Source organism: Pristiophorus japonicus, chromosome 8 (assembly GCF_044704955.1).
Source record: "Pristiophorus japonicus isolate sPriJap1 chromosome 8, sPriJap1.hap1, whole genome shotgun sequence".
Classification (NCBI taxonomy): Eukaryota; Metazoa; Chordata; class Chondrichthyes; family Pristiophoridae; genus Pristiophorus; species Pristiophorus japonicus.
The window spans coordinates 163,977,147-164,002,902 of NC_091984.1; the positions used below are offsets into that span (position 1 = coordinate 163,977,147).

The window sequence follows — 25,756 nt, forward strand, 5'->3', positions numbered from 1 at the left end:
CGCGGAAGAGAGGCAGGCAGTCGGGGCTGAATGACCCCATCGACCGCCCGCTGCCTGGACTGGTTGTTGGCCCCCTTGGCCAGGCCCAGGAGCAGTCCTACGAAAAGGCCCTCCAACCTGCCCTCATCGGCTGTCGGACGATGGGGAGAGGCGAAACATTTCCCCTTTAAGTGTGCCGCAGAGGGCGGGAGAGCCCCGGCGCTGATTGGCCGGCCGCGCTGCCAGTCGCGCGGTGGCCCCGCCCCCTGCCGCTGTGCGCGAGCTGCTGTGCTGGCGACGCGAGGAGAGCGGCGGGCAGCGCGCCTCATTGAGCGGCGAGGGGAGCGGGGAGCGGGGAGTGCCGGCCCGGCACCATTGTTCCCTGCCCGTTGTTCGGCCGCCACCGTGAGATGAAAATGGTTGAGCCGGTGGGATTCGTGGAAGCCTGGAAGGCTCAGTTTCCCGAGTCCGAGCCGCCCAAGATGGAGCTGAGGAGCGTCGGCGACATCGAGCAGGAGCTGGAGAGCTGTAAGTGCAGCATTCGGAAGCTGGAGCTGGAGGTGAACAAGGAGCGGTTCCGCATGATCTACCTGCAGACTCTGCTGGCCAAGGAGAAGAAGAGCTATGACAAGCAAAGATGGGGCTTCAGGAAGTCCTCGGTCCTGCTGGAGCAAGCGGCCACCGAGCAGCCTGAGGACCAGCAGCAGCCTGCCCCCGGGGAAGGGGAAGGGGAGGGGGACAAAGCCAAGTATCACCCTGGAGAGGACAATTGCAAGAGGCACCCAGGGGCGGAGGAGGGCTTGGTGGACACCAGGACTGAGGTGGAAGGTTCGCCAACCAGGCAGAGGGCATCCTCAATGAGGAGGGCAATGGCGACGCCAGAGAGGGATCCAGGACGAAGTTTCAGCCAGGATTGTGAGCAGATGGAGAGGAAGGATAAAGCCGCAGCTGGCACAAGTGTAGCCGCGTTGAGGTCCAATTTTGAACGGATCAAAAGAACCAATTCCCACTCTGCCGGGGATGGGAAAGGTATGGAGAAGCCTCTGTATGTCAACGTGGAGTACCACCACGAGAAAGGGCTGGTGAAAGTCAATGACAAGGAGGTATCTGACAAGATCAGTACAATTGGGAGTCAGGCCATGCAGATGGAACGCAAGAGATCGTTACACTCTTCCCCTGGCACTGCGGGGTCAGCGGATTATCGCAAGCCTGTGTACAGAGGTAGGTCCACGGACAGCAGCTGTGGGTATGACCCAGAGTACGACGACGTGGACCTTAATCCCAGATTCTTGAAGGATAATCTTATCCGTGCCACCGCCAATGGAGGCAAACCAGACAAGGTACCATGGCAACAAGAATTCCAACCATATGAAAGTGTTTATATCGGTGGAATGATGCCGGATAGTGATGGTAAACCCAGTGGTGGCTTAAGAGAGTATGGAAGGCTCCAGAGCACTACAGATCATGAGAAACATCTAACATGGCCTCGGCGGTCCTATTCACCTGGGAGTGCTGATGATGTTGGTGGAGGCTATACTCCAGACTGCAGTTCCAATGAAAATTTAACTTCGAGTGAGGACGATTTTTCTTCTGGCCAGTCGAGTCACGTTTCCCCCAGCCCCACCACCTATCGTATTTTTAGAGAGAAAAGTCGGTCTCCCTCTCAAAACTCTCAGCAGTCGTTTGATAGTAGCAGTCCACCCACCCCACAGTCGCAAAAGAGACACAAGCACCAAGTTACTATACAGGAAGCAACGATAGTTGGTCTCAGGAAACCAGGACAAATTTGGGCTACTGAAGCTGACCTTGCCCAGAGGAGCACTCAAGAGGACAGTTTCCATGGAGATCCAGGTAACCAACTTTTCAATTGCTTATTCTGTTTTCTCAGGAATTTGACAATAGAGGTGACAAAAATCCTATTGAAGTACAAGCCAGCAGCTACTGTGTTGTTCCCCTATGCCACTTGTAGTGTTGAGTATGTTGCTGGTACCCATGCAGCTGGTGTTTTTCGAACAGGGTTGCAGGTTAGTTTGTCAGCATAGAAGATCTTTAACTATTTCACCTTTGCATTAGTCTGAATCCAAAGCACGATAATGAGAAATATTGAAAAATGTCTTGAAAACCATAATGTACGATGCATCAATTACACAACTGGTTTATGTAACTAGATCCAACATGCAGATTAGGGTTTGATCCATTAGTAAAGGGAAACTAAAGTTCAAATATCCAATTATAGCTGTGGGGATTTGAAGATGTGAACTAATAGGCTGAGAGGTGATAAACATTGAATTCAAATCTTGCCAGTGATATATTTGAATGAAAGGAAAAAGATCTAAGTAAAATGTAAGGCCAGAGTATTCTCAAATATATATGATTAATGTAAGAAAATTACATCTACAAAATTCACGGAGCAGATGTGCTGTAAAACTGCTTTTCCTGCAGCGCATTAGTTACCTTTTGTACAGTGTGTTTGTCAGTTATGCAGGCTCTGTTATTGCCAAAGAATTGCGTTTGCTGGGTTTGAGACAACTCATCTTGGAAAGACTTGCACAGGAAGCTGTCATTCCTGCTGCAGTGTAAATGTTTACGAATCGAGTTGGCAGAGTGAAGTTACATTAAGGGTATGTGTTTCTGAGCTTTAAAAGACCACGCCCTGGTTGAATGTGTTTTTCTCAAGTTTTACATACCTAGTAAAATTATGACTGTTCCGCGACCCATCCCAGGAACTGAGGGAAATCCTTATTAGTCGGGAAATTGTGTTGGGGAAATTGATGGGATTGAAGGCCGATAAATCCCCAGGACCTGATGGACTGTATCCCAGAGTACTTAAGGAGGTGGCCTTGGAAATAGTGGATGCATTGACAGTCATTTTCCAACATTCCATAGACTCTGGATCAGTTCCTATGGAGTGGTGGGTAGCCAATGTAACCCCACTTTTTAAAAAAGGAGGCAGAGAGAAAACAGTGAATTATAGACCGGTCAGCCTGACATCGGTAGTGGGTAAAATGATGGAATCAATTATTAAGGATGTCATAGCAGCGCATTTGGAAAGAGGTGACATGATAGGTCCAAGTCAGCATGGATTTGTGAAAGGAAAATCATGCTTGACAAATCTTCTGGAATTTTTTGAGGATGTTTCCAGTAGAGTGGACAAGGGAGAACCAGTTGATGTGGTGTATTTGGACTTTCAGAAGGCTTTCGACAAGAGATTAATGTGCAAAGTTAAAGCACATGGGATTGGGGGTAGTGTGCTGACGTGGATTGAGAACTGGTTGTCAGACAGGAAGCAAAGAGTAGGAGTAAATGGGTACTTTTCAGAATGGCAGGCAGTGACTAGTGGGGTACCGCAAGGTTCTGTGCTGGGGCCTCAGCTGTTTACATTGTACATTAATGATTTAGACGAGGGGATTAAATGTAGTATCTTCAAATTTGCGGATGACACTAAGTTGGGTGGCAGTGTGAGCTGCGAGAAGGATGCTATGAGGCTGCAGAGTGACTTGGATAGGTTAGGTGAGTGGGCAAATGCATGGCAGATGAAGTATAATGCGGATAAATGTGAGGTTATCCACTTTGGTGGTAAAAACAGAGACAAACTATTATCTGAATGGTGACAGATTATGAAAAGGGGAGGCGCAACGAGATCTGGGTGCCATGGTACATCAGTCATTGAAGGTTGGCATGCAGGTACAGCAGGCGGTTAAGAAAGCAAATGGCATGTTGGCCTTCATAGCAAGGGGATTTGAGTACAGGGGCAGGGGAGGTGTTACTACAGTTGTACAGGGCCTTGGTGAGGCCACACCTGGAGTATTGTGTACAGTTTTGGTCTCCTAACTTGAGGAAGGACATTTTTGCTATTGAGGGAGTGCAGCGAAGGTTCACCAGACTGATTCCCAGGATGGCGGGACTGACATATGAAGAAAGACTGGATCAACTGGGTTTGTATTCACTGGGAGTTCAGAAGAATGAGAGGGGATCTCATAGAAATATTTAATATTCTGATGGGTTTAGACAGGTTAGATGCAGGAAGAATGTTCCCAATGTTGGGGAAGTCCAGAACCAGGGGACACAGTCTAAGGATAAGGGGTAAGCCATTTAGGAACGAGATGAGGAGAAACTTCTTCACCCAGGGAGTGGTGAACCTGTGGAATTCTCTACCACAGAAAGTTGTTGAGGCCAATTCACTAAATATATTCAAAAAGGAGTTACATGTAGTCCTTACTACTAGGGGGATCAAGGGGTATGGGGAGAAAGCAGGAATGGGGTACTGAAGTTGCATGTTCAGCCATGAACTCATTGAATGGCGGTGCAGGCTCGAAGGGCCGAATGGCCTACTCCACCTATTTTCTATGTTTCTATGAAAACAAACCCAGCCTATTCAATCTGTCCTCATAGCTAAGATTCACCACTTCTGGCAACATCCTCGTAAATCTCCTCTGTACCCTCTCCAGTGCAATCATGCCCTTCCTGTAATGCGGTGACCAGAACTGTACGCAGTACTCCAGCTGTAACCTAACCAGTGTTTTATACAGTTCAAGCATAACCCACCTGCTCTTATATTCTATGCCTCGGCTAATAAATGCAAGCATTCCATATGCTTTCTGAACCACCTTATCCACCTGGCCTGCTACCTTCAGGGATCTGTGGACATACATTCCCAGGTCCCTTTGTTCCTCTACACTTCTCAATGTCCAACCATTTAATATGTATTCCCTATCCTTGTTAGCTGCCCTCAACTGCATTACCTCACACTTCTCTGGATTAAATTCCATTTGCCACTGTTCTGACCAGTTGATTGATATCTTCCTGTAGTCCGCAGCTTTCTTCTTCAATATCAACCAAACAGCCTATTTTTGTATCATCTGCAAACTTCTTAATCATACCCCCGATATTCAAGTCTAGATCATTCATGTATATCACAAAAAGCAAGGGACCTAGAATTAAGCCCTGCGGAACCCCACTGGAAATATCCTTCCAGTCACAAAAACATCCATCAACCATGACCCTTCGCTTCCTGCCTCTGAGCCAATTTTGGATCCAACTTGCCACTTTGCCCTGGATCTCGTGGGCTTTCGTGACCAGTCTGCCATGTGGAACCTTATCGAAAGCTTTGCTAGAATCCATATACATTACATATACGCACTACCCTCATTGACCCTCCTGGTTACTTCCTCGAAAAATTCAGTCAAGTTAGTCAGACATGACCTACCCTTAACAAATCTGTGCTGACTGTCTCTGATTAACTCGTGTCTTTCTAAATGTAGATTTATCCTGTCCTTCAGGATTTTTTCCAATAATTTTCTCACAACTGAGGTTAGGCTGACTGGCCTGTAATTACTCGATCTATCCCTTTCTCCCTTTTTAAACAAAGGTACCACATTAGCAGTCTACCACTCCTCCGGCACCACAACTGAAGCCAGTGAAGATTGGAGAATGATGGTCAAATCCTCTGCTATTTCCTCTTTTGCTTCGCTTAAGAACCTGGGATACATTTCATCCAGGCCTGGGGATTTATCCACTTTCAAAGCTGCTAAACCCCTTAATACCTTCTCTGTTTATTTCATCTAATATTTCACACTCCTCCTCCTCGATAGCAGTGTCTGCATCGCGCCTCTCTCTTTTGTGAAAACAGACGCAAAGCAGTCATTGCGAATCTTACCCATATCTTCCTCCTCCACACACTCATTACGCTCATGGTCTCTAATAGGCCCTACCCATTCTTTAGTTATCCTCTTGCTCTTACTATATTTATAAAACATCTTTTCCTTGATTTTACTTCCCAAGAATTTTTCATGCTCTCTTTGCTTTCCTAATACCTCTGGACTTTGTATACTCCTCGAGAGATTCTGCAGTATTTAGCCCTCTGTATCTGTCATAAGCTTCCCTTTTTTTCTTTATCCTACCCTGTATGTCCTTAGATATCCAGGGTGCTCTAGATTTGTTAGTCCCACCCTTTTTCTTTAAGGATACATATTTGGCCTGAACCTTGCGGATTTCCTCCTTGAATGCCTCCCACTGCTCTGACACTGATTTACCTGCAAGTAGCTGTTTCCGGTCCACTTTGGCCAAATCACCTCTCGGCTCAGTAAAGTTGGATTTTCCCCAATGTAGAACTTTTATTCCTTTTATATAAATATCTTTAATCGAACTGGATTATGGTCACTAGCACCTAAATGCTCTCCCACTAATACCCCTTCCATCTGCCCAGCTTCATTCCCGAAAACTAAATCCAGAACCGCCCCCTCCCATGTTGGGCTTGCTAAAAAAAGTTCTCTTGAATGCATTTTAGGAATTCTGCACTCTCTATACCCTTCACACTAATTCATCAGGGAAAATATTGTATATAGTGTGAGTCTGCCACACTCCTGAAGTTGTGCTTCAAAATATCAAACTGTTACATAGGTGAAATAATCTTTTAAAAATAGAAGTTATTTCATGACGGAATGGGGGGGTGGGGAAGAGTCCAGAGCAAGGGGGCATAATCTTAAAATTCGAGCTACACAGTTCAGGGGTAATGTCAGATAACACTTCTTCATGCAAAGGGTAGTGGAAATATGGAACTCTTCTGCCAAAAAGCTGTTGAGGCTAGGTCAATTGAAAATTTTGAAAATTTCAAAACTTAGTTTAGGCAAGAATATTAAGGGCTATGAAACCAAGGCAGATAGATGGAGTTAAGATACAGATCAGCCATGATCTAATTGAATGACGGAACAGGCTCAAGGGACTGATTCTATGTTCCTATTGCTATAATGGCTCGTTTGATCTGGAGCCATAAATTTGCAGTTGCCCTCCAACCATAGAAATTTACAATTGCGTGATTTGCCTTCTTGAATAGTGGCTGTAAATTGGCAGGCCAGGTTAGCAGGTAAATATCACGCACCCATGTTACAAAACCCAGACTACCTGTGAGCATCTGCTGATGTATTTAGAAACATTGTGAAAATCTTATATCATGGCAGATCGTTTGGAAAATTCCCAGCCATCATCATCTAAGTAACCTCACCTATTATCTTAGAATATATTTTTAAAGCCCTATTCTTTTTATGCTCAGTGTTGTTGCTAGGATTTCAGTAAATGGTGAATATGTGCAATTTTCATACTATCTCCACTTGAGGTTGCTCATTTAGAAGTTTTGTGGGCCCACTTCCAACTGGAACAAGACTGACCACCCAGCAGACTAAGAAGATACGGGTATGGTAGTGTAGTTGTTATGTCACCGTACGAGTAGGGGCCTGAACCAATAATCCGGAGATGAGAGTTCAAATCCCACCATGGCAGTTTATGAATTTGAATTCAGTTTTTAAAAACAAAACAATTAATTAATCTAGACTAAAAAAGCTAGTATCAGTAATGATGACCATGAAGCTATTGTAAAAACCTAACTGGTTCACAAATGTCCTTTTTAAGTAAGGAAACCTGCTATCCTTATCTGGTCTGTGTGACTCCAGACCCACAGCAACGTGATTGACTCTTAACTGCCCTCTGAAATGGCCTAGTGAGCCACTCAGTTGTGTTAAACTGCTACAAAGCAGTTATAATCAGAATAAAACCGGAAGGATTACTCTGCTTTTGGAAATGAAAAAGGCACACCCATCCCAGTCGACTCTGCAAAGTCCTCCTCACTAACATCTGGGGACTTTGCCAAAGTTGGAGAACTTTCCCACAGACTCGTAATACTCACAATCATACCTATCAGCCAGCATCCCAGACTCCTCCATCATCACTCCAGAGGTGGCAGCATAGTGGTATATAATTGGGAGAGAGTGGCCCTGGGAGTCCTCAACATTGACTGTGGACCCCATGCAGAGGGTCGATGAGGGTAGCGCGCACAATGTATATATGGACTTTAGCAAGGCTTTTGATAAGGTCCCACATGATAGACTGGTCATGAAGGTTAAAGCCCATGGGCAAAGTGGCAAGTTGGATCCAAAATTGGCTTGGAGGTAGGAAGCAAAAGGTAATGATTGATGGATGTTTTTGTGACTGGAAGGATGTTTCCAGTGTGGTTCCGCAGGGCTCAGTACTGGGTCCCATGCTTTTTGTGGTATATATCAACGATTTAGATTTGAATATAGGGAATATGATTAACAAGTTTGCAGACGACACTAAAATTGGCTATCTGGTTGATAATGAAGAGGAAAGTCATGGGCTACAGGAGGATATCAATCTACAATTTACTCCTTGGAGTTCAGAAGGATGAGGGGTGATCTTATAGAAACATTTAAAATAATGAAAGGGATAGACAAGATAGAGGTAGAGAGGTTGTTTCCATTGGTGGGGGAGACTAGAACTAGGGGGCACAGCCTCAAAATACGGAGGAGCCAATTTAAAACTGAGTTGAGAAAGAATTTCTTCTCCCAGAGGGTTGTGAATCTGTGGAATTCTCTGCCCAAGGAAGCAGTTGAGGCTGGCTCATTGAATGTTTTCAAGTCAAAGATAGATAGATTTTTAAGCAATAAGGGAATTAAGGGTTACGGGGAGAGGGCGGGTAAGTGGAGCTGAGTCCACGATCAGATCAGCCATGATCTTATTGAATGGCGGAGCAGGCTCAAGGAGCTAGATGGCTTACTCCTGTTCCTAATTCTTATGTTCTTATGTTCTTACTGGTCAGATGGGCAGAGCAGTGATAAATGGAATTTAATTCAGAGAAGTGTGAGGTAATGCACTTTGGAAGGGCTAATAAGGAAAGGGTATACCACTTAAGCGGTAGGCCACTTAATAGTGTAGATGAATAAAGGGACCTTGGAGTGCTTGTCCACAGATCCCTGAAAGTAGCAGGCCAGGTGGATAAGGTGGTTAAGAAGACATACGGAATGCTTGCCTTTATTGGCCGAGGCATAGTATATAAGAGCAAAGTGGTTATACTTAAATTATAATACTTTGCTTAGGCCACAGCTGGAGTACTGCGTGCAGTTCTGGTCGCCGTATTATAGGAAGGACGTGATTGTACTAGAGAGGGTGCAGAGGAGATTTATTAGGATGCTGCCTGGAATGGAGAATCTTTGTTATGAGGACAGCTTGGATAGGCTGGGTTTGTTCTCAATGGGACAGAGGAGGTTGAGAGGAGACCTCATTGAGGTGTGTAAAATATTGAGGGGCCTGGACATAGTGCATAGTAAGGGTCTATTTCCATTGGTGGAGAAGTCTATTACGAGGGGGCATAGTTTTAAGGTGGTTGGTGGAAGGATTTGAGGGGGGGGGGGCTTCTTTACGCAAAGGGAGAGTTTCTATGTTTCATGGCTTCAAATATGGACAAGGAAACCTCCTGCTGATTACCACCTACCTCCCTCATCTGATTAATCCATGCTCCTCCATATTGAAAACCGCTTGGAAGAAGCATTGAGGCACAGGAGGTACTCTGGATGCGGGGGGGGGGGGGGGGGGACTTCAATGTGCACCACTGAGTGGCTTGGTAGTAGCTGGACAAGTCCTAAAGGACCTAGCTGCCAGACTCGGCTTGTGGCAGATGGTGAGAGAGCCAACACTTCTCTTCGTCCTCACCAATCTGCTTGTCACAGTGCATCCGTTCAATACTCAGTGCGAGGAGTATTCAGAATAAGGTGGACGAATTAACTGCGCAGATAGCAGTTAATGGATATGATGTAATTGGCATCACAGAGACATGACTCCAGGGTGACCAAAGCTGGGAACTCAACATCCAGGGCTATTCAACATTTAGGAAGGATAGACTGAAAGGAAAAGGAGGTGGGGTGGCGTTGCTGGTTAAAGAGGAAATTAATGCAATAGTAAGGAAGGACATTAGCTTGGATGATGTGGAATCGGTATGGGTGGAGCTACGGAACACCAAAGGGCAGAAAACGCTAGTGGGAGTTATGTACAGACCACTAAACAGTAGTAGAGAGGTTGGGTCAGCATCAAACAAGAAAGTAGGGATGCGTGCAATATAGGTACAGCAGTTATCATGGGCGACTTTAATCTACATATTGATTGGGCAAACCAAACTGATAGCAATGCGGTGGAGGAGGATTTCCTGGAGTGTATTAGGGATGGTTTTCGAGACCAATATGTCGAGGAACCAACTAGAGGGCTGACCATCTTAGACTGGGTGATGTGTAATGAGAAAGGATTAATTAACAATCTTGTTATGCGAGGCCCCTTGGGGAAGAGTGACCATAATATGGTAGAATTCTTTATTAAGATGGAGAATGACACAGTTAATTCAGAAACTAGGGTTCTGAACTTAAGGAAAGGTATGAGGCGTGAATTGGCTAGAATAGACTGGCGAATGATACTTAAAAGGTTGACGGTGGATAGGCAATGGCAAACATTTAAATATCACATGGATGAACTTCAACAATTGTACATCCCTGTCTGGAGTAAAAATAAAACGGGGAAGGTGACTCAACCATGGCTAACAAGGGAAATTAAGGATAGTGTTAAATCCAAGGAAGAGACATATAAATTGGCCAGAAAAAGCAGTAAACCTGAGGACTGGGAGAATTTTGTAATACAGCAGAGGAGGACAAAGGGTTTAATTAGGAGGGGGAAAATAGAGTATGAGAGGTAGCTTGCTGGGAACATAAAAACTGACTGCAAAAGCTTCTATAGATATGTGAAGAGAAAAAGATTAGTGAAAACAAATATAGGTCCCTTGCAGTCAGATTCAGGTGAATTTATAATGGGGAACAAAGAAATGGCGGACCAGTTAAACAAGTACTTTGGAAATATTAGCGGACCGAGGGTCTAGTGAGAAGGAGGAACTGAAGGATATCCTTATTAGGTGGGAAATAGTGTTAGGGAAATTGATGGGATTGAAGGCCGATAAATCCCCAGGGCCTGATAGTCTGCATCCCAGAGTACTTAAGGAAGTAGCTCTAGAAATAGTGGATGCATTGGTGATCATTTTCCAACAGTCTATCGACTCTGGATCGGTTCCTATGGACTGGAGGGTAGCTACTGTAACACCACTTTTTAAGAAAGGAGGGAGAGAGAAAACGGGTAATTCTAGACTGGTTAGCCTGACATCAGTAGTGGGGAAAATGTTGGAATCAATTATTAAAGATGAAATAGTAGCACATTTGGAAAGCAGTGACGAGATCGGCCCAAGTCAGCATGGATTTATGAAAGGGAAATCCTGCTTGACAAATCTTCTAGAATTTTTTGAGGATGTAACTGGTAGAGTGGAAGGGGAGTCATGTTTGACAAGATCCCACACAAAAGATTGGTGTGCAAAATTAAAGCACATGGTATTGGGGGTAATGTACTGACGTGGATAGAGAACTGGTTGGCAGACAGGAAGCAGAGAGTCGGGATAAATGGGTCCTTTTCAGAATGGCAGGCAGTGACTAGTGGGGTACTGTGCTGGGACCCCAGCTATTTACAATATACATTAATGATTTGGATGAGGGAATTGAGTGTAATAACTCCAAATTTGCAGATGACACTAAGCTGGGTGGCAGTGTGAGCTGTGAGGAGGACGCTAAAAGGTGTGACTTGGTGACGTGAGTGGGCAAACACGTGGCAGATGCAGTATAATGTGGATGAAAGTCAAGTCTAGAAGTAATAAAGGCATGGATGAGGGTTTCCGCAGCGGATGAGTTGAGGCAAGGGCAGAGAGGGCAATGGTACGGAGGTGGAAATAGGCGGTCTTAGTTATGCCGCGGACATGTGGTCGAAAGCTCATTTCAGGGTCAAATATGACATTAAGGTTGCGAATAGTCTGATTCTGCCTTAGATTGATGCTGGGGAGAGTGTTGGAGTCAGTGGCTAGAGGACGGAGTTTGTGACTGGACCCGAAGACAATGGCTTCGGTTTTCCCAATATTTAATTGGGGAAAATTTCTGCTCATCCAGTCCTGGTTGTTGGACAAGCAATGTGTCAATTTAGAAACTGTGGAGGGTTAAGAGAAGTGGTGGTGAGGTAGAGCTTGGGTGTCGTCAGCATACTTGTGGAAACTAATGCTGTGTTTTCGGATGATGTTGCCAAGGGGCAGCAAATAGATGAGAGATGTTGTAAAGGGAGAAAGGGATAGATCGAGTAAATACAGGCCAGTCAGCCTAACCTCAGTGGTGGAAAAATTATTGGAAAAATCCTGAGGGCCAGGATAAATCTTCATTTGAAAAGACACGGATTAATCAAGGACAGTCAGCCTAGATTTGTAAAAGGAAGGTCGAGGAGGTAACCAGGAGGGTCGATGAGGGCAGTGCGTATGCTGTTGTGTAAATAGATTGTAGCAAAGCTTTCGATAAGGTCCCACATGGCAGACTGGTCATGAAAGTAAAAACCCATGGGATCAAGGGCAACCCTGCGGCAACCATTAACTAGTGGGGTGCCGCAGGGATCAGTGCTGGGACCCCCAATTATTTACAATCTATATTTACAATCTATATTAACAACTTGGAAGAAGGGATTGAGTGTAATGTAGCCAAGTTTGCTGACGATACAAAGATGGGGGGAAAAGCAATGTGTGAGGAGGACACAAAAAATCTGCAAAAGGACATAGACAGGCTAAGTGAGTGGGCAAAAATTTGGCAGATGGAATATAATGTTGGAAAGTGTGAGGTCATGCACGTTGGCAGAAAAAAATCAAAGAGCAAGTTATTATTTAAATGGAGAAAGATTTCAAAGTGCCGCAGTACAGCGGGACCTGGGAGTACTTGTGCACGAAACACAAAAGGATAGTATGCAGATACAGCAAGTGATCAGGAAGGCCAATGGTATCTTGGCCTTTATTGCAAAAGGGATGGAGTTTAAAAGCAGGGAAGTCTTGCTACAGCTATATAAGGCATTGGTGAGGCCACACCTGGAATACTGCGTGCAGTTTTGGTTTCCATATTTATAAAAGGATATACTTGCTTTGGAGGCAGTTCAGAGAAGGTTCACTAGGTTGATTCTGGGGATGAGGTGGTGACTTATGAGGAAAATTTGAATAGGTTGGGCCTCTACTCATTGGAATTCAGAAGAATGAGAGTGATCTTATCGTATAAGATTATGAGGAGGCTTGACAAGGTGGATGCATAGAGGATGTTTCCACTGATGGAGGAGACCAGAACTAGAGGGTATGATCTTAGAATAAGGGGCCACCCATTTAAAACAGAGATGAGAAATTTCTTCTGAGGGTTGTAAATCTGTGGAATTCGCTGCCTTGGAGAGCTGTGGAAGCTGGGGCATTGAATAAATTTAAGACAGAAATAGACAGTTTCTTAAATGATAAGGAGATAAGGGGTTATGGGGAGTAGGCAGGGAAGTGGAGCTGAGTCCATGATCAGATCAGCCATGATCTTATTGAATGGAGCAGCAGGCTCGAGGGGCCGTATGGCCTACTCCTGTTCCTATTATGTTCTTATGTTCTAAAGTGGCAAGTTGGATACAGAATTGGCTGAGGCAGGAAGCAAAGGGTAATGGTTGATGGGTGTTTTTCTGACTGGAAGGCTGTATCCAGTGGGGTTCCGCAGGGCTCAGTGCTGGGTCCCTTGGTTTTTGTGGTATATATTAATGACATGGACTTGAATGTTGGGGGTATGATTAAGAAGTTTGCAGATGACACTAAAATTGGCTGTGTGGTTGACAATAAAGAAGAAAGCTGCGGACCGCAGGAAGATATCAATGTACTGGTCAGGTGGGCAGAACAGTGGCAAATGATAAGTGTGAGGTAATGTACTTGTGGAGGTCTAACAAGGCAAGGGAATACACATTAAATGATACAATACTGAAACGTGTAGAGGAACAAAGAGACTTTGGAGTGCAGGTCCACAGATCCCTGAAGGTATCTGGCCAGGTAGATAAGTGGTTAGGGAGGCATATGGAATACTTGCCTTTGTTAGTCAAGGCATCGAATACAAGAGCAAGGAAGTTATGCTTGAACTGAATAAAACACTGGTTAGGCCACAGCTGGAGTACTATGTGCAGTTCTGGTCACCACATTACAGGAAATATGTGATTGCACTGGAAAGGGTGCAGAGGAGATTTACAAGAATGTTGCCTGGACTGGACAATTTTAGCTATGAGGAAAGACTGGACATGCTGGGTCTGGTTTCTTTGGAACAGAGAAGGCTAAGGGGAGACCTGATTGAGGTGTATAAAATTATGAGGGGCCTGGATAGAGTGGATAGGAAGGACCTGTTTCCTTTGGCAGAGGGGTTAACAAACAGGGGACTTAGATTTAAAGTAATTGGGGGGAGGTTTAGAGAATATATGAGAGGAAATCTCTTCACCCAGAGGGTGGTTGGGGGTCTGGAACTCACTGCCTGAAAGGGTGGTAGAGGCAGAAAGCCTCATCACATTTAAAAAATACTTGGATGTGCACTTAAAGTGCCATAACCTGCAGGACCACAGACCAAGAGCTGGAAAGTGGGATTCGGCTAGATAGCTCTTGGTCAGCCAGCGCGGACACGATGGGCCATAGTGGCCTCCTTCCGTGCTGTAAATTTCTATGATTCTATGAAATAGTAAGGGGCCAAGGATAGATCCTTGGGGGACACCAGAGGTAACAATGCGGGAGTGGGAAGAGAAGCCTTTGGAGGTGATTTTCTGGCTACAATTAGAAAGATAAGAATGGAATCAGGTGAGTGCAGTCCCAACCAGCTGGAGAGACATTGGAGGAAGATGGAGTGGTCAGCTGTGTCAAAGGCTGCAGAGAAGTCAAGAAGGATGAGGAGGGATAGTTTACCTTTGTCACAGTCACAAAGGATGTTAACCTGAGCCATGTGCAAATTGGCATAGGGGTAAACAGATTAGAAGGTTAAATGCGTAGCTCAAAAAGTGGTGTGGGAGGCAGGGGTTTCACTTCATGTGGCATTGGCACCAGTACTGAGGAAAGAGGAAGCTGTTCTGTTGGGACCAGTGTCCAGGCGAATCGACCTGATCAGGTGGGCAGGACAGTGGCAAATGGAACTCAATCTGGAGAAGTGTAAAGTGGAGGGCTACCAAGGTAAGGGAATACACAATATTCACAATATATACACAATAGCTCTTGGTTGGCTGGCGCAGACACGATGGGCCGAATGGCCTTCTGTGCTGTAAATTTCTATCTATAATTCACTTCGTCTGTCTATATCCCCTTGAAACCTCTTTACATCCTCCTCACAACTTACATTCCCACCTAGCTTTATATCATCAGCAAACTTGGATATACAGTATTACATTTGGTCCCTCATCCAAATAATTGATTAGATTGTGAATAGCTGAGGCCCAAGCACTGATCCTGTGGTACCCCATTAGTTACAGCCTGCCAACCCGAAAATGAACCGTTTATTCCTACTCTCTGTTTTCAGTCCATTCACCAATTGTCAATCCATACTAGTATATTGCCCCCAATCCCATGAGCCTTAATTTTGTTTAATAACCTCTTTTGTGACGCCTTATCGGATGCCTTCTGAAAATCCAAATACACCATATCCACTGGTTGCCCCTTATCTATCATGCTAGTTACAATCTCAAAAAATGCTGAGATTTGTCGAACATGATTTCCCTTTCATAAATCCGTGTTGACTCTGCCCAATCCTATTATATTTTATCCGTTTCGTGAACTAAACTCAAATCAACTCAGTTTAGTGGGGATCCCCTTGTCCGAACTGCTGTGACATCAACAAGCTTACTAATTTCGTGCTGTACCTGCATGCTAACTCTCTGTATTTCTTGTATGAGGACACCTTTAAATCACTCTGATCACCAACATTTAATAGTTTCTCACCATTTAAAAAATAGTCTGTTTTTCTATTCTTCATACCTAAGTGAATAACCTCACATTTCCCCACATTCTGCCACCTTGTTGTCCACTCACTTAACCTGTCTATATCTCTTTGCATCCCCCTCAATCTTATTTTTCCACCTAGCTTTGTATCGTCAGCCACTTGAATGCATTGCACTTGGTCCCTTCATCTAAGTCATTAATATAGATTGTAAATAACTGAGGCCCAAGCACTGATCCTTGCAGCACCCCACTAGTTATAGCCTGCCAATCTGAAAATGACCCGTTATCCCTACTGTTGTCTGTCTGTTAACCAATCCTTTATCCATGCTAATACCTTACCCCCAACCCCATGTGCCCTTATTTTGCTTAACAACCTTTTATCTGGCGCCTTTTGTAAATCCAAATATACTACATCCTCTGGTTCCCCTTTATCTACCCTGCTAGTTACATCGCCGAAAAACTCAAAAAAATTTGGCAAACACGATTCACCTTTCATCATCATAGGCAGTCCCTCGAAATCGAGGAATACTTGCTTCCGCTCTAAAAGTGAGTTCTTGGGTGACTGAACAGTCCAATACGGGAATTATAGTCTCTGTCACAGGTGGGACAGACAATCGTTGAAGGAAAGGGTGGGTGGGGAGTCTGGTTTACCGCACGCTCCTTCCGCTGCCTGCGATTGTTTTCTGCATGCTCTCGGTGACGAGACTCAAGGTGCTCAGCACCCTCCCGGATGCTCTTCCTCTACTTAGGGCGGTCTTTGGCTAGGGATTCCCAGGTGTCGGTGGGGATGTTGCATTTTACCAAGGAGGCTTTGAGGGTGTCCTTGAAACATTTCCTCTGCCCACCTGGGGCTCGTTTGCCATGTAGCAGTTCTGAGTAGAGTGCTTGCTTTGGGAGTCTCTTGTTGGGGATGTGGCCGATGTGGCCCGCTCAACGGTGCTGGTCGAGTGTGGTCAGTGCTCCGATGCTGGGTATGTTGGCCTGATTGAGAACACTGATGTTGGTGCATCTATTGTCCCAGTGGATTTGCAGGATCTTGCGGAGGCAGCGCTGATGGTATATCTCCAGCACCCCGAGCTGTCTACTGTATATGGTTAGGCCGCAGCTGGAGTACTGTGTGCAATTCTGGTCACCACATTACAGGAAAGATGTGATTGCACTGAAAAGAGTGCAGAGGAGATTTACAAGAATGTTGCCTGGACTGGAGAATTTTGACTGAGGAAAGATTGGAGATGCTGGGTCTGTTTTCTTTGGAACCGGGGAGGCTGAGGGGAGACCTGATTGAGGTGTATAAAATTGTGAGGGGCTTGGATAGAGTGGATAGGAAGGACCTATTTCCTTTGGCAGAGGGGTCAACAACCAGGGGGCATAGATTTAAAGTGGGGTGAAGTTTAGAGCAGATATGAGGGGAAATGTCTTCACCTGGAGGGTGGTGGGGGTCTGGAACTCACTGCCTGAAAGGATGGTCGAGGCAGAAAGCCTCACCACATTTTTAAAAATACTTGGATTCCATTGTACACAAATCATTCAAGCCCTTGCACCACAATTCAGAGGAAAATTCTGTCCACAAAAAGCAGACCAGATCCAACCTGGCCATTTACCGTCCTAGCAGCCTCCTCCCAATCATCAGCAAAATGATGAAAGGAGTTGTTCACAGTGCTATCAAGTGGCACATGCTCACGGATGTTCAGTTTCGATTTCAATCGGCTCCAGACTTCATTACAGCCTTGCTCCAAACATAGACAAAAGAGCTGAATTCCAGAGGTGAGGTGAGAGTGATTGCCTTTGACATCAAAACAGCATTTGAAGAGTGGCACCACGGAGACTTCGTAAAACTGAAGTCAATGGGGATCAGTGGGAAAACTCTCCAGTGGTTGGATTAATTCCCGACACTAAGGAAGATTGTTGTGGTTGTCGGAGGCCAATCATCTCGGCCCTAGGAAATCCATGCAGGAGCTCCTCGTGGCAGTGTCCTAGGTCTTATTAACTTCAGCTGCTTCAACATTGACTGTTGGTTCATCACAAGCTCAGAAGTGGGGCTGCTCATTGATGATTGCACAATACTAAACTCCATTTCCTCTGATAATGAACCAGTCCATGCCCGCATGCAGTCATCATCATCATCATAGGCAGTCCCTCAGAATCAAGAAGTCTGCTTCTACTCTTAAAATGAGTGTGAGCCGCATGCAGTTAGACCTGAACAACATTCAGGCATGGGCTGATAAGTGGCAAGTAACATTCGTGCCAGACAAGTACCAGGCAATGACTTCTCTCTCTAACAAGCGAGAGTTTAACCACCTTCCCTTGACATTCAATGGCATTACCATAATTAAATCCCCCACTATCAACATCCTGGGGGGTTATCGTTGACCAGAAACTGACTGGACCATCCACATCAATGCCTTGGAGCAGAGGCTGGGTATTCTCTGGCGCGTGGCTCACCCCCTGACTCCCAAAAGCTTCTCTGCCCCCGACAGAACTACAAAGAACAAGTCAGGTGTGTGATGGAATGCTTTTCACTTGCCTGGATGATTGCAGCTGCAGCAACACTTGAACCTCAACAATCCACCACCTTAACATAGAAACATAGAAAATAGGTGCAGGAGCAGGCCATTCAGCCCTTCTAGCCTGCACCGTCATTCAATGAGTTCATGGCTGAACATGAAACTTCAGTACCCCCTTCCTGCTTTCTCGCCATACCCCTTGATCCCCCGAGTAGTAAGGACTTCATCTAACTCCCTTTTGAATATATTTAGTGAATTGGCCTCAACTACTTTCTGTGGTAGAGAATTCCACAGGTTCACCACTCTCTGGGTGAAGAAGTTTCTCCTCATCTCGGTCCTAAATGGCTTACCCCTTATCCTTAGACTGTGACCCCTGGTTCTGGACTTCCCCAACATTAAATATCCACTCCCTACACCACCAGTGTATCATGGCTGCAGTGTGTACTATCAACAGGGTGAACTGCAGGTAATTGCCAAGGTGTATTCAATAGTACCTCTCAAACTCGCAACCTCCATCACCTAGAAGCAGCGAGTGCCATGGGAACACCATCACCTCCAAGTCGCACACCATCCCAACGTAAACATATGTTGCCATTCCTCATGTTCGCTGGGTCAAAATCCTGAACTCCCTATCTTCATCACATGGACTGCAGCAGTTCAAGAAGGTGGCCCTCCACCACCTTCTTGAGGATACTATGAATGAAATATAAATGCTGGCCTCGCAAGATATGCCCATATTCCGAGAATGAATTAAAAAAAAAAACATGCTTCCCCATTTTCTTTCTCTTTTTCCCCACATTGGCCTCCTAGCAGGAGGTTAGTAGCTGCCAGGGCACCCACCGAGGAAAGCAGTAGCGGGTTTGATAGCTCAGTAGCCAAATCCCTAGCATGGGGAGTTGGGTGGAGGGAGGTCATGGGTCACGTCTTGGGCTTCCTATCGAGCTGGGACACAAAACAACCTGCAGAAATCGAGAATGGAGTCCATCACAAAGGGAGAACACACTCTTCCTAAGGTTAAAGCTGGTCAGTTCAACAAATGCTGATGTATAAAAATGAAGCTTGGCTTGTATTGAGGGCTAGGTTTCTGCAATTTATTACTTCTGATGTTATGAGGAGCAATAGAGATTAAATTGAAATTCACAGAATTGGATTCTGTTATGTTCATAATACATGAAAAATAAATCAGTGTTTGAGGGCTTCTCTGTTGCGCTCCCCCCACCTGGGTCTCACTATCATGTGACTAAATATTGGGCAATAAAAGTAATGTCCTGAACATGGGGGACATGGGATCGGTTTATGGGAAAGATTGCTGCCGCTAAACCTGGGAGGAAATCTAGGACAGATCTGAAATTTGTAACGCCCATGTTATAGTTGCATTGAGCACTGAGTTTCATGTCAGTGATTCTCCCCTCTGATTATTTTTAATACCTCCTGTGGATGGAGATGCTGTAACTTCTGTTCAGTGTCTCCGTGCGAGTGTGGCTCTGATTAGGCACTGAACCAGATTAGTGTTCCTCTGACTCTGGATGCTGAGTGGGGTACAGTGTTGCTGTGCAGCTCTGACTTTCTAATTTTCATGTCTAAAGTAGTGCTTTGCCTACTATCAGCTATCTTCTGATAAGGTGACATTGTGTTGAGGCAAACAGAATTTATTTGTTCCATTGTTTGGTAATTCTGTTGCGAACAAAAATAAAGTATTCAATGTTATCTATCTGTATTAAAAAGTAGTTACAAGAATGATCCTTTTGTTTTATGTAACTGACCATTTTGATTTCAAAAGCTGTTGTGGTAGGTTTAAAAGAACTGTGTGTTTTTGATATTTTCACACGTGTACAGCACCCCTTAATTTTTGATCGCAGTCAATCGTACTTTATAGCTAGCGAGAAACCACCAGCTGCAGGTCGGGGCCATAAAAGGAGCGGAGGGGCGGCGACCCGGGGGCAGGGTGGAGGCCCCGATCTGCGAGAAACCACCAGCCGCAGGTTGGGGCCATAAAAGGAGCGGAGGGGCGGCGACCCGGGGGCAGGGTGGAGGCCCCGATCTGCGAGAAACCACCAGCCGCAGGTTGGGGCCATAAAAGGAGCGGAGGGGCGGCGACCCGGGGGCAGGGTGGAGGCCCCGATCTGCGAGAAACCACCAGCCGCAGGTTGGGACCATAAAAGGAGCGGAGGGGCGGATGCCCGGGAGCAGCGTGGAGGCCACTTTAGGGAGCAGCGCTAGCTGGTGCAGGAGGGCGATGACTTGGAGAAGAGCGACTGGATTGGACGTCACCAAAACCCAGGTCACTAATTGGACTGTGGGCAGGTACAGCAGGAGAGGCGGCGAGGTTGGGGCGAAAGAGTGGCAAGAGATTGTAGAGCGACATGATCGGGGCTCAGGAGAGGCGTGAGGTTGGGACCCAGGGGCAGCACGGGCCAGCCCATACTGCGATATGTGTGCGCACTAGGTCAGTGCAGCAGAGCTGATCTCCATTCGTCTTGGTTAATTCTTGCCACTGGACCAAGACCTAGTTCTGTCAAGCCCGTGTGGTGGCTGGTGTGCAACGGCCAACACACGTTGCTAAAAATCCATGCACAGGCATCTTCCACCCTTCAATATGTAGTTCGGGACCTGGAATGTCAGGTCCTTCATTGAAACACCTGTGAACTCATCCCTTTTTGGTGTGGAAGCAAGTCATCCTCGATACACGGGATCGCCTAAAAAGAAGATAGCTAGTGATTCAGTTGTTGGTCCTCAACAACAAGCTGGAGTGGAACTAAACTATAGAACCACTGGGAACCTGTCCAACCTTCATCATCTCCGGGCCAGATCCACAACTGTCCCATCCTCTGTCATCGCGCTACAGTACGCAAATGACGCTTGCGTCTACGCACATTGAGGCTGAACTCCAAATCATCATCATCATCTTCACCGAGGCGTACGAAAGCATGTGCCTTACACTAAACATCCGTTAGGCAAATGTCCTCCACCAACCTGACCTCGCCACACAGCACTGCCACCTCCAGTCATCAAGATCCACGCGCGGCCCTGGAAAACGTGGACCACTTTCCATACCTCGGGAGTTTATTATCAGCAAGGGCAGACATCGACGACTAGGTTCAACACCGCCTCCAGTGTGCCAGCCTGAGGAAGAGAGTGTTTGAAGATCAGCTCCTCAAATCTGCCACCAAGCTTATGGTCTACAGGGCTGAAGTGATACCCGCCCTCCTGTATGGCTCCGAGACGTGGATCATATACAGTCGATAGCTCAAAATGCTGGAGAAATACCACCAACGATGCCTCCGCAAGATCCTGCAAATCCTCTGGGAGGGCAGACGCACCAACGTCAGTGTTCTTGATCAGGCAAACTTCCCCAACCTCGAAGCACTGACCACACTCGACCAGCTCCGTTGGGTGGGCCACACTGTTCGCATGCTCGACATGAGACTCCCAAGGCAAGCACTCTACTCTGAACTTCTGCACGGCAAGCGAGCCCCAGGTGGGCAGAGGAAACGTTTCAAGGACACCCTCAAAGTCTCCTTGATAAAGTGCAACATCCCCACCAATACCTGGGAGTCCCTGGCCGCCCTAAGTGGAGGAAGAGCATCCGGGAGGACACTTGAGCACCTAGAGTCTCGTCGCTGAGAGCAGGCAGAAAGCAAGTGCAGGCAGCGGAAGGCGCGTATGGCAAACCACTCTTTCCTCCAACGACTGTCTGTCCCACCTGCGACAGAGACTGTAATTCTCGTATTGGACTGTTCAGTCACCTGAGAACTCATTTTTAGAGTGGAAGCAAGTCTTCTTTGATTTCAAGGGACTGCCTATGATGATCATGTTGGCCCTTAACGGCCCAATTTACAAGCCATTAGACTCGGTGGAAGCTTGAGGGCAGAGTAAGATACTGCAGTGTAATTCAGAGAAAATGTAAGACAGTTCCAGTCTATAAAGAAGTGGCAAACTAAATTGATTGAACTGGATTATTGAATTTATGATTATCATGTGCTTTTTAAACAAGCCAATAATTAACAACAACTTGTATTTATATAGCGCCTTTAATGTAGTAAAACATCCCAAGACGTTTCACAGGAGTGTTGTGACAAAAAAGTTGACACCGCGCCACACAAGGAGAAATTAGGGCAGGTGGATAGAGGTCGGTTTTAAGGAGCGTCTTAAAGGAGGAAAGAGAGGTTGAGAAGCAGAGAGGTTTAGGCAGGGAATTCCAGAGCTAGGGGCCTAAGCAATAGAAGGCACAGCCATCAATGGTTGAGCGATTATAATCAGGGATGCTCAAGGGCAGAATTAGTGGTGTGCAGAATTAGAAGAGTGCAGATATCTCGGGGGCGGGGGGGGGGGGTTGTTGGGCTGAAGAGATAGGGAGGGGCGAGGCCATGGAGGGATTTGAAAACAAGGATGCAAATTTTGAAATCGAGGTGTTGCTTAACAGAGAGCCAGTGTAGGTCAGGGGTGATGGATGAGTGGGACTTGGTGCTAGTTAGGACACGGGTAGCCGAGTTTTTGATCACTCAAGTTTACGTAGGGTTAGAATGTGGGAGGCCAGCCAGGAGTGCATTGGAATAGTCAAGTCTAGAGGTAACCAAGGCATGGATGAGGGTTTCAGCAGCGGATGAGTTGAGGCAAGGGTGGAGACGGGCAATGTTACGGAGGTGGAAATAGGCGGTCTTTGTTATGCTGTGGATATGTGGTCGAAAGCTCATTTCATGGTCAAATATGACACCAGGGTTGTGTATGGTTCAGCCTCGGACATAAGTTGGGGAAAGAGATGGAGTCAGTAGCTAGAGAACGGAGTTTGCAGCGGGGACCGAAAACAATGGCTTCGGTCTTCCCCAATATTTAATTGGGGGAAATTTCTGCTCACCCATAACTGGATGTCGGACAAGCAGTCTGAAAATTTAGATACTGTGGAGGGGTCGAGAGAAGTGCTAGTGAGGTAGAGCTGGGTGTCATCAATGTACATGTGGAAATGGACGGCGTGTTTTCAGATGATGTCGCTGACATGTAGCTGCGAAATAGGAGGTGGCCAAGGATCGATCCTTGGGGGACACCAGAGGTAACGATGCGGGAGCAGGAAGAGAATCTGTTGAAGGTGATTCTCTGGCTACGATTAGATTCTCTGGCTACGATTAGATAGATAAGAATGGAACCAGGTGGGTACAGTCCCAGCCAGCTGGATGACGGTGGAGAGGTGTTGGAGAAGAATGAAGTGGTCAACCGTGTTAAAGGCTGCAGACAAGTCAGAGGACGAGGAGGGATAGTTACAAAGGATGTCATTTGTGACTTTGAGAGCCATTTCGGTACTGTGGCAGGGGCGGAAACCTGATTGGAGAGATTCAAACATGGACTTATGGGATAGATGGGCATGGATTTGGGACGTGATAACACGTTCAAGGACTATGGAGAGGAAAAGGAAGTTGGAAATGGGGCAGTAGTTTGCAAGGACAGAGGGATCAGGATTGTTTTCTTTTAAGGGGAGGAGTGATGACGGCAGATTTGCAACAGAGGGGGACTATATCTCAATTTATGAGTATATAGAGCAAGAAGAGGATCTGTGATGAGGTGGAGGGCAGGAGTGTTTGGAAGGAGGGATGGGGTCAGGGGAATGTGAAGGACGAAGAATTGAAGTGGCATTAGTATCTAGGAGTCGTTGAAGCTTGTGGTCCTTGGCATCGGAAAGGAAGTTTCTTGTTGGAGTGCTGGAGTGAGGTGAAAGATGAAACTGAGCTGCAGACCAGGAGAGAGTGAGCTGGTGCTGCTGAGGCGTGAGTTCGGGGCCAGGGGCCCAGGCTGCGATATGTGTGCGCACTAGGTCCGTGCAGCAGAGCAGATCTCCAGCCATCTTATTAATCTTACCACTGGACCAAGGCCTACCTCTGTCAAGCCCCTGTGGTGGCTGGTGTGCAATGGCCACCACCACACGTTAAAAAAAATCCACGCACAGGCATCTTCCACCCTTCAGGATGTAGATCAGGACCTGGAATTTTAGGTCCTTCATTGGAACACCTGTGAACTTATCCTTTTTTAGCGTGGAAGCAAGTCATCCTCGTTTCGCGAGACTGCCTATGATGATGACCTGAGGAGAGAGAACCGTTAACGATGTCCGCTAACATGGGAGCCAGAAAAGGAAGTTGGGTGGTTAGTTTAGTGGGAATAGGGTCAAGGGAGCAGGAAGTGGGTCTCATGGACAGGATAAGCTTGGAGAGGTCATGAGGGGAGATCGGAGAGAAACTGGAAAAAGATGCAAGGACAGGGGGATCCTTAGAGGAAGTTTGGCCCGGTAGGCTAGTGGAAGGGAGGGAAGAGGCAGAGGTGGCCGAACGGATGGTCTCAATCTTAAAGACAAAAAAGTCCATGAGCTCCTCACACTTATTGACAGAGGTGTGGATGGAGATAGAGGAGAGGATTTTAAGAAGAGAGTTAGCAGTGGAACTGTATTGTTGAACTTCTGATTATTGCGTGATGTTTGTTCTCTTTGGCTTGTTTAATCAGCCATCTCGTTCTGTACCTCACCTGGGAATATTATGAAGGTCACAGAGCAACATAATGTAAGAATTAGGAGCAGGTGTAGGCCATACGACCCTTTTGAGCCTGCTCTGCCATTCAATTAGATCATGGCTGATCTTTGACTTCAACTCCAGTTTCCTGCCCGATCCCAATATCCCGTGATTCCTTCGAGTCCAAAAATCTATTGATCTCAGCCGTGAATATACTCAATGACCGAGCATCCACAGCCCTCTGGGAGAGAGAATTCCAAAGATTTACAACCCTCTGAGTGAAGAAAATTCTCATCTCTTTCCTAAATGGCCGACCCCTTATCCTGAGACTAGTTCGCGACTCCACAGCCAGGGGAAACAGCCTTTCAGCATCTACTGGTCAAGGTCTCTCAAATGTTTATATTTCAGTGAGATCGCCTCTCATATAAATTTCAGAGAGCGTAGGCCCATTCTACTAAGTTTCTCCTCATAAGACAACCCTTTCATCCTAGGAATCAATCTAGTGAACCTTTGTTGCACCCCCTCCAAGGCAACTATATCCTTCCTCTGGTACGAAGACATAAACTGCACACAGTACTCCAGGTGTGGTCTCACCCAAGCTCTGTATAATTATAGCAAGACTTCATTACTCTTGTACTCTGACCCCCTTACAATAAAGGCCAAATTACCATTTGTGTTCCTTCCTAATTGCTTGCTGTGTACCTGCATGTTAACTTTCTATGTTTCATGTACAAGGACAAGTTTTAGGGCGGAAGTTCCAGAGCATAGGGTCTAGCTGGATGAAAGCACGGTTGGCAGTGGTGGGCGATTCACAAAAGGCCAGTGTTGGAGGAACGCATAGTTTTTGGAGGGTTGTAGGGCTGGAGCAAGTTACAGAAATAAGGAGAGCGAGGCCATGGAGGGATTTTAATACAGGGTTGAGAATTTAAAAACAGAAGCACTGATGGACGGGGGTCCAATGGGGGATCAGCTAGCACAGGGGTAATGGATGAATGGGAATTGGTTTAAGTTAGGATTCGGACAGTAGAGTTTTGAGTGGTCAAGTTTATGGAGGGTGGAAGATGGAAGGGTGGGCAGGAGAGCATTGGAATAGTCGAGTCTGAAGGTAACAACAGCATGGATTAAGGATTGAGGTG

At 46.2% G+C, this 25,756-nt stretch overlaps 1 protein-coding gene across 2 annotated transcripts in view; it reads left to right on the forward strand.

Moving 5' to 3' along the window:
* Window positions 1-286: 286 nt before the first annotated feature.
* The window catches only part of LOC139268795 (breakpoint cluster region protein), a 905,198-nt gene continuing 879,728 nt past the window's right edge, over window positions 287-25,756 (forward strand). For both annotated transcript variants that reach the window (XM_070887498.1, XM_070887499.1), the window contains exon 1: window positions 287-1,830. In XM_070887498.1, coding sequence (XP_070743599.1) covers window positions 390-1,830 — 1,441 coding nt within the window. In that variant the 5' untranslated portion in view covers window positions 287-389. The remainder of the gene's footprint in view (window positions 1,831-25,756) is intronic.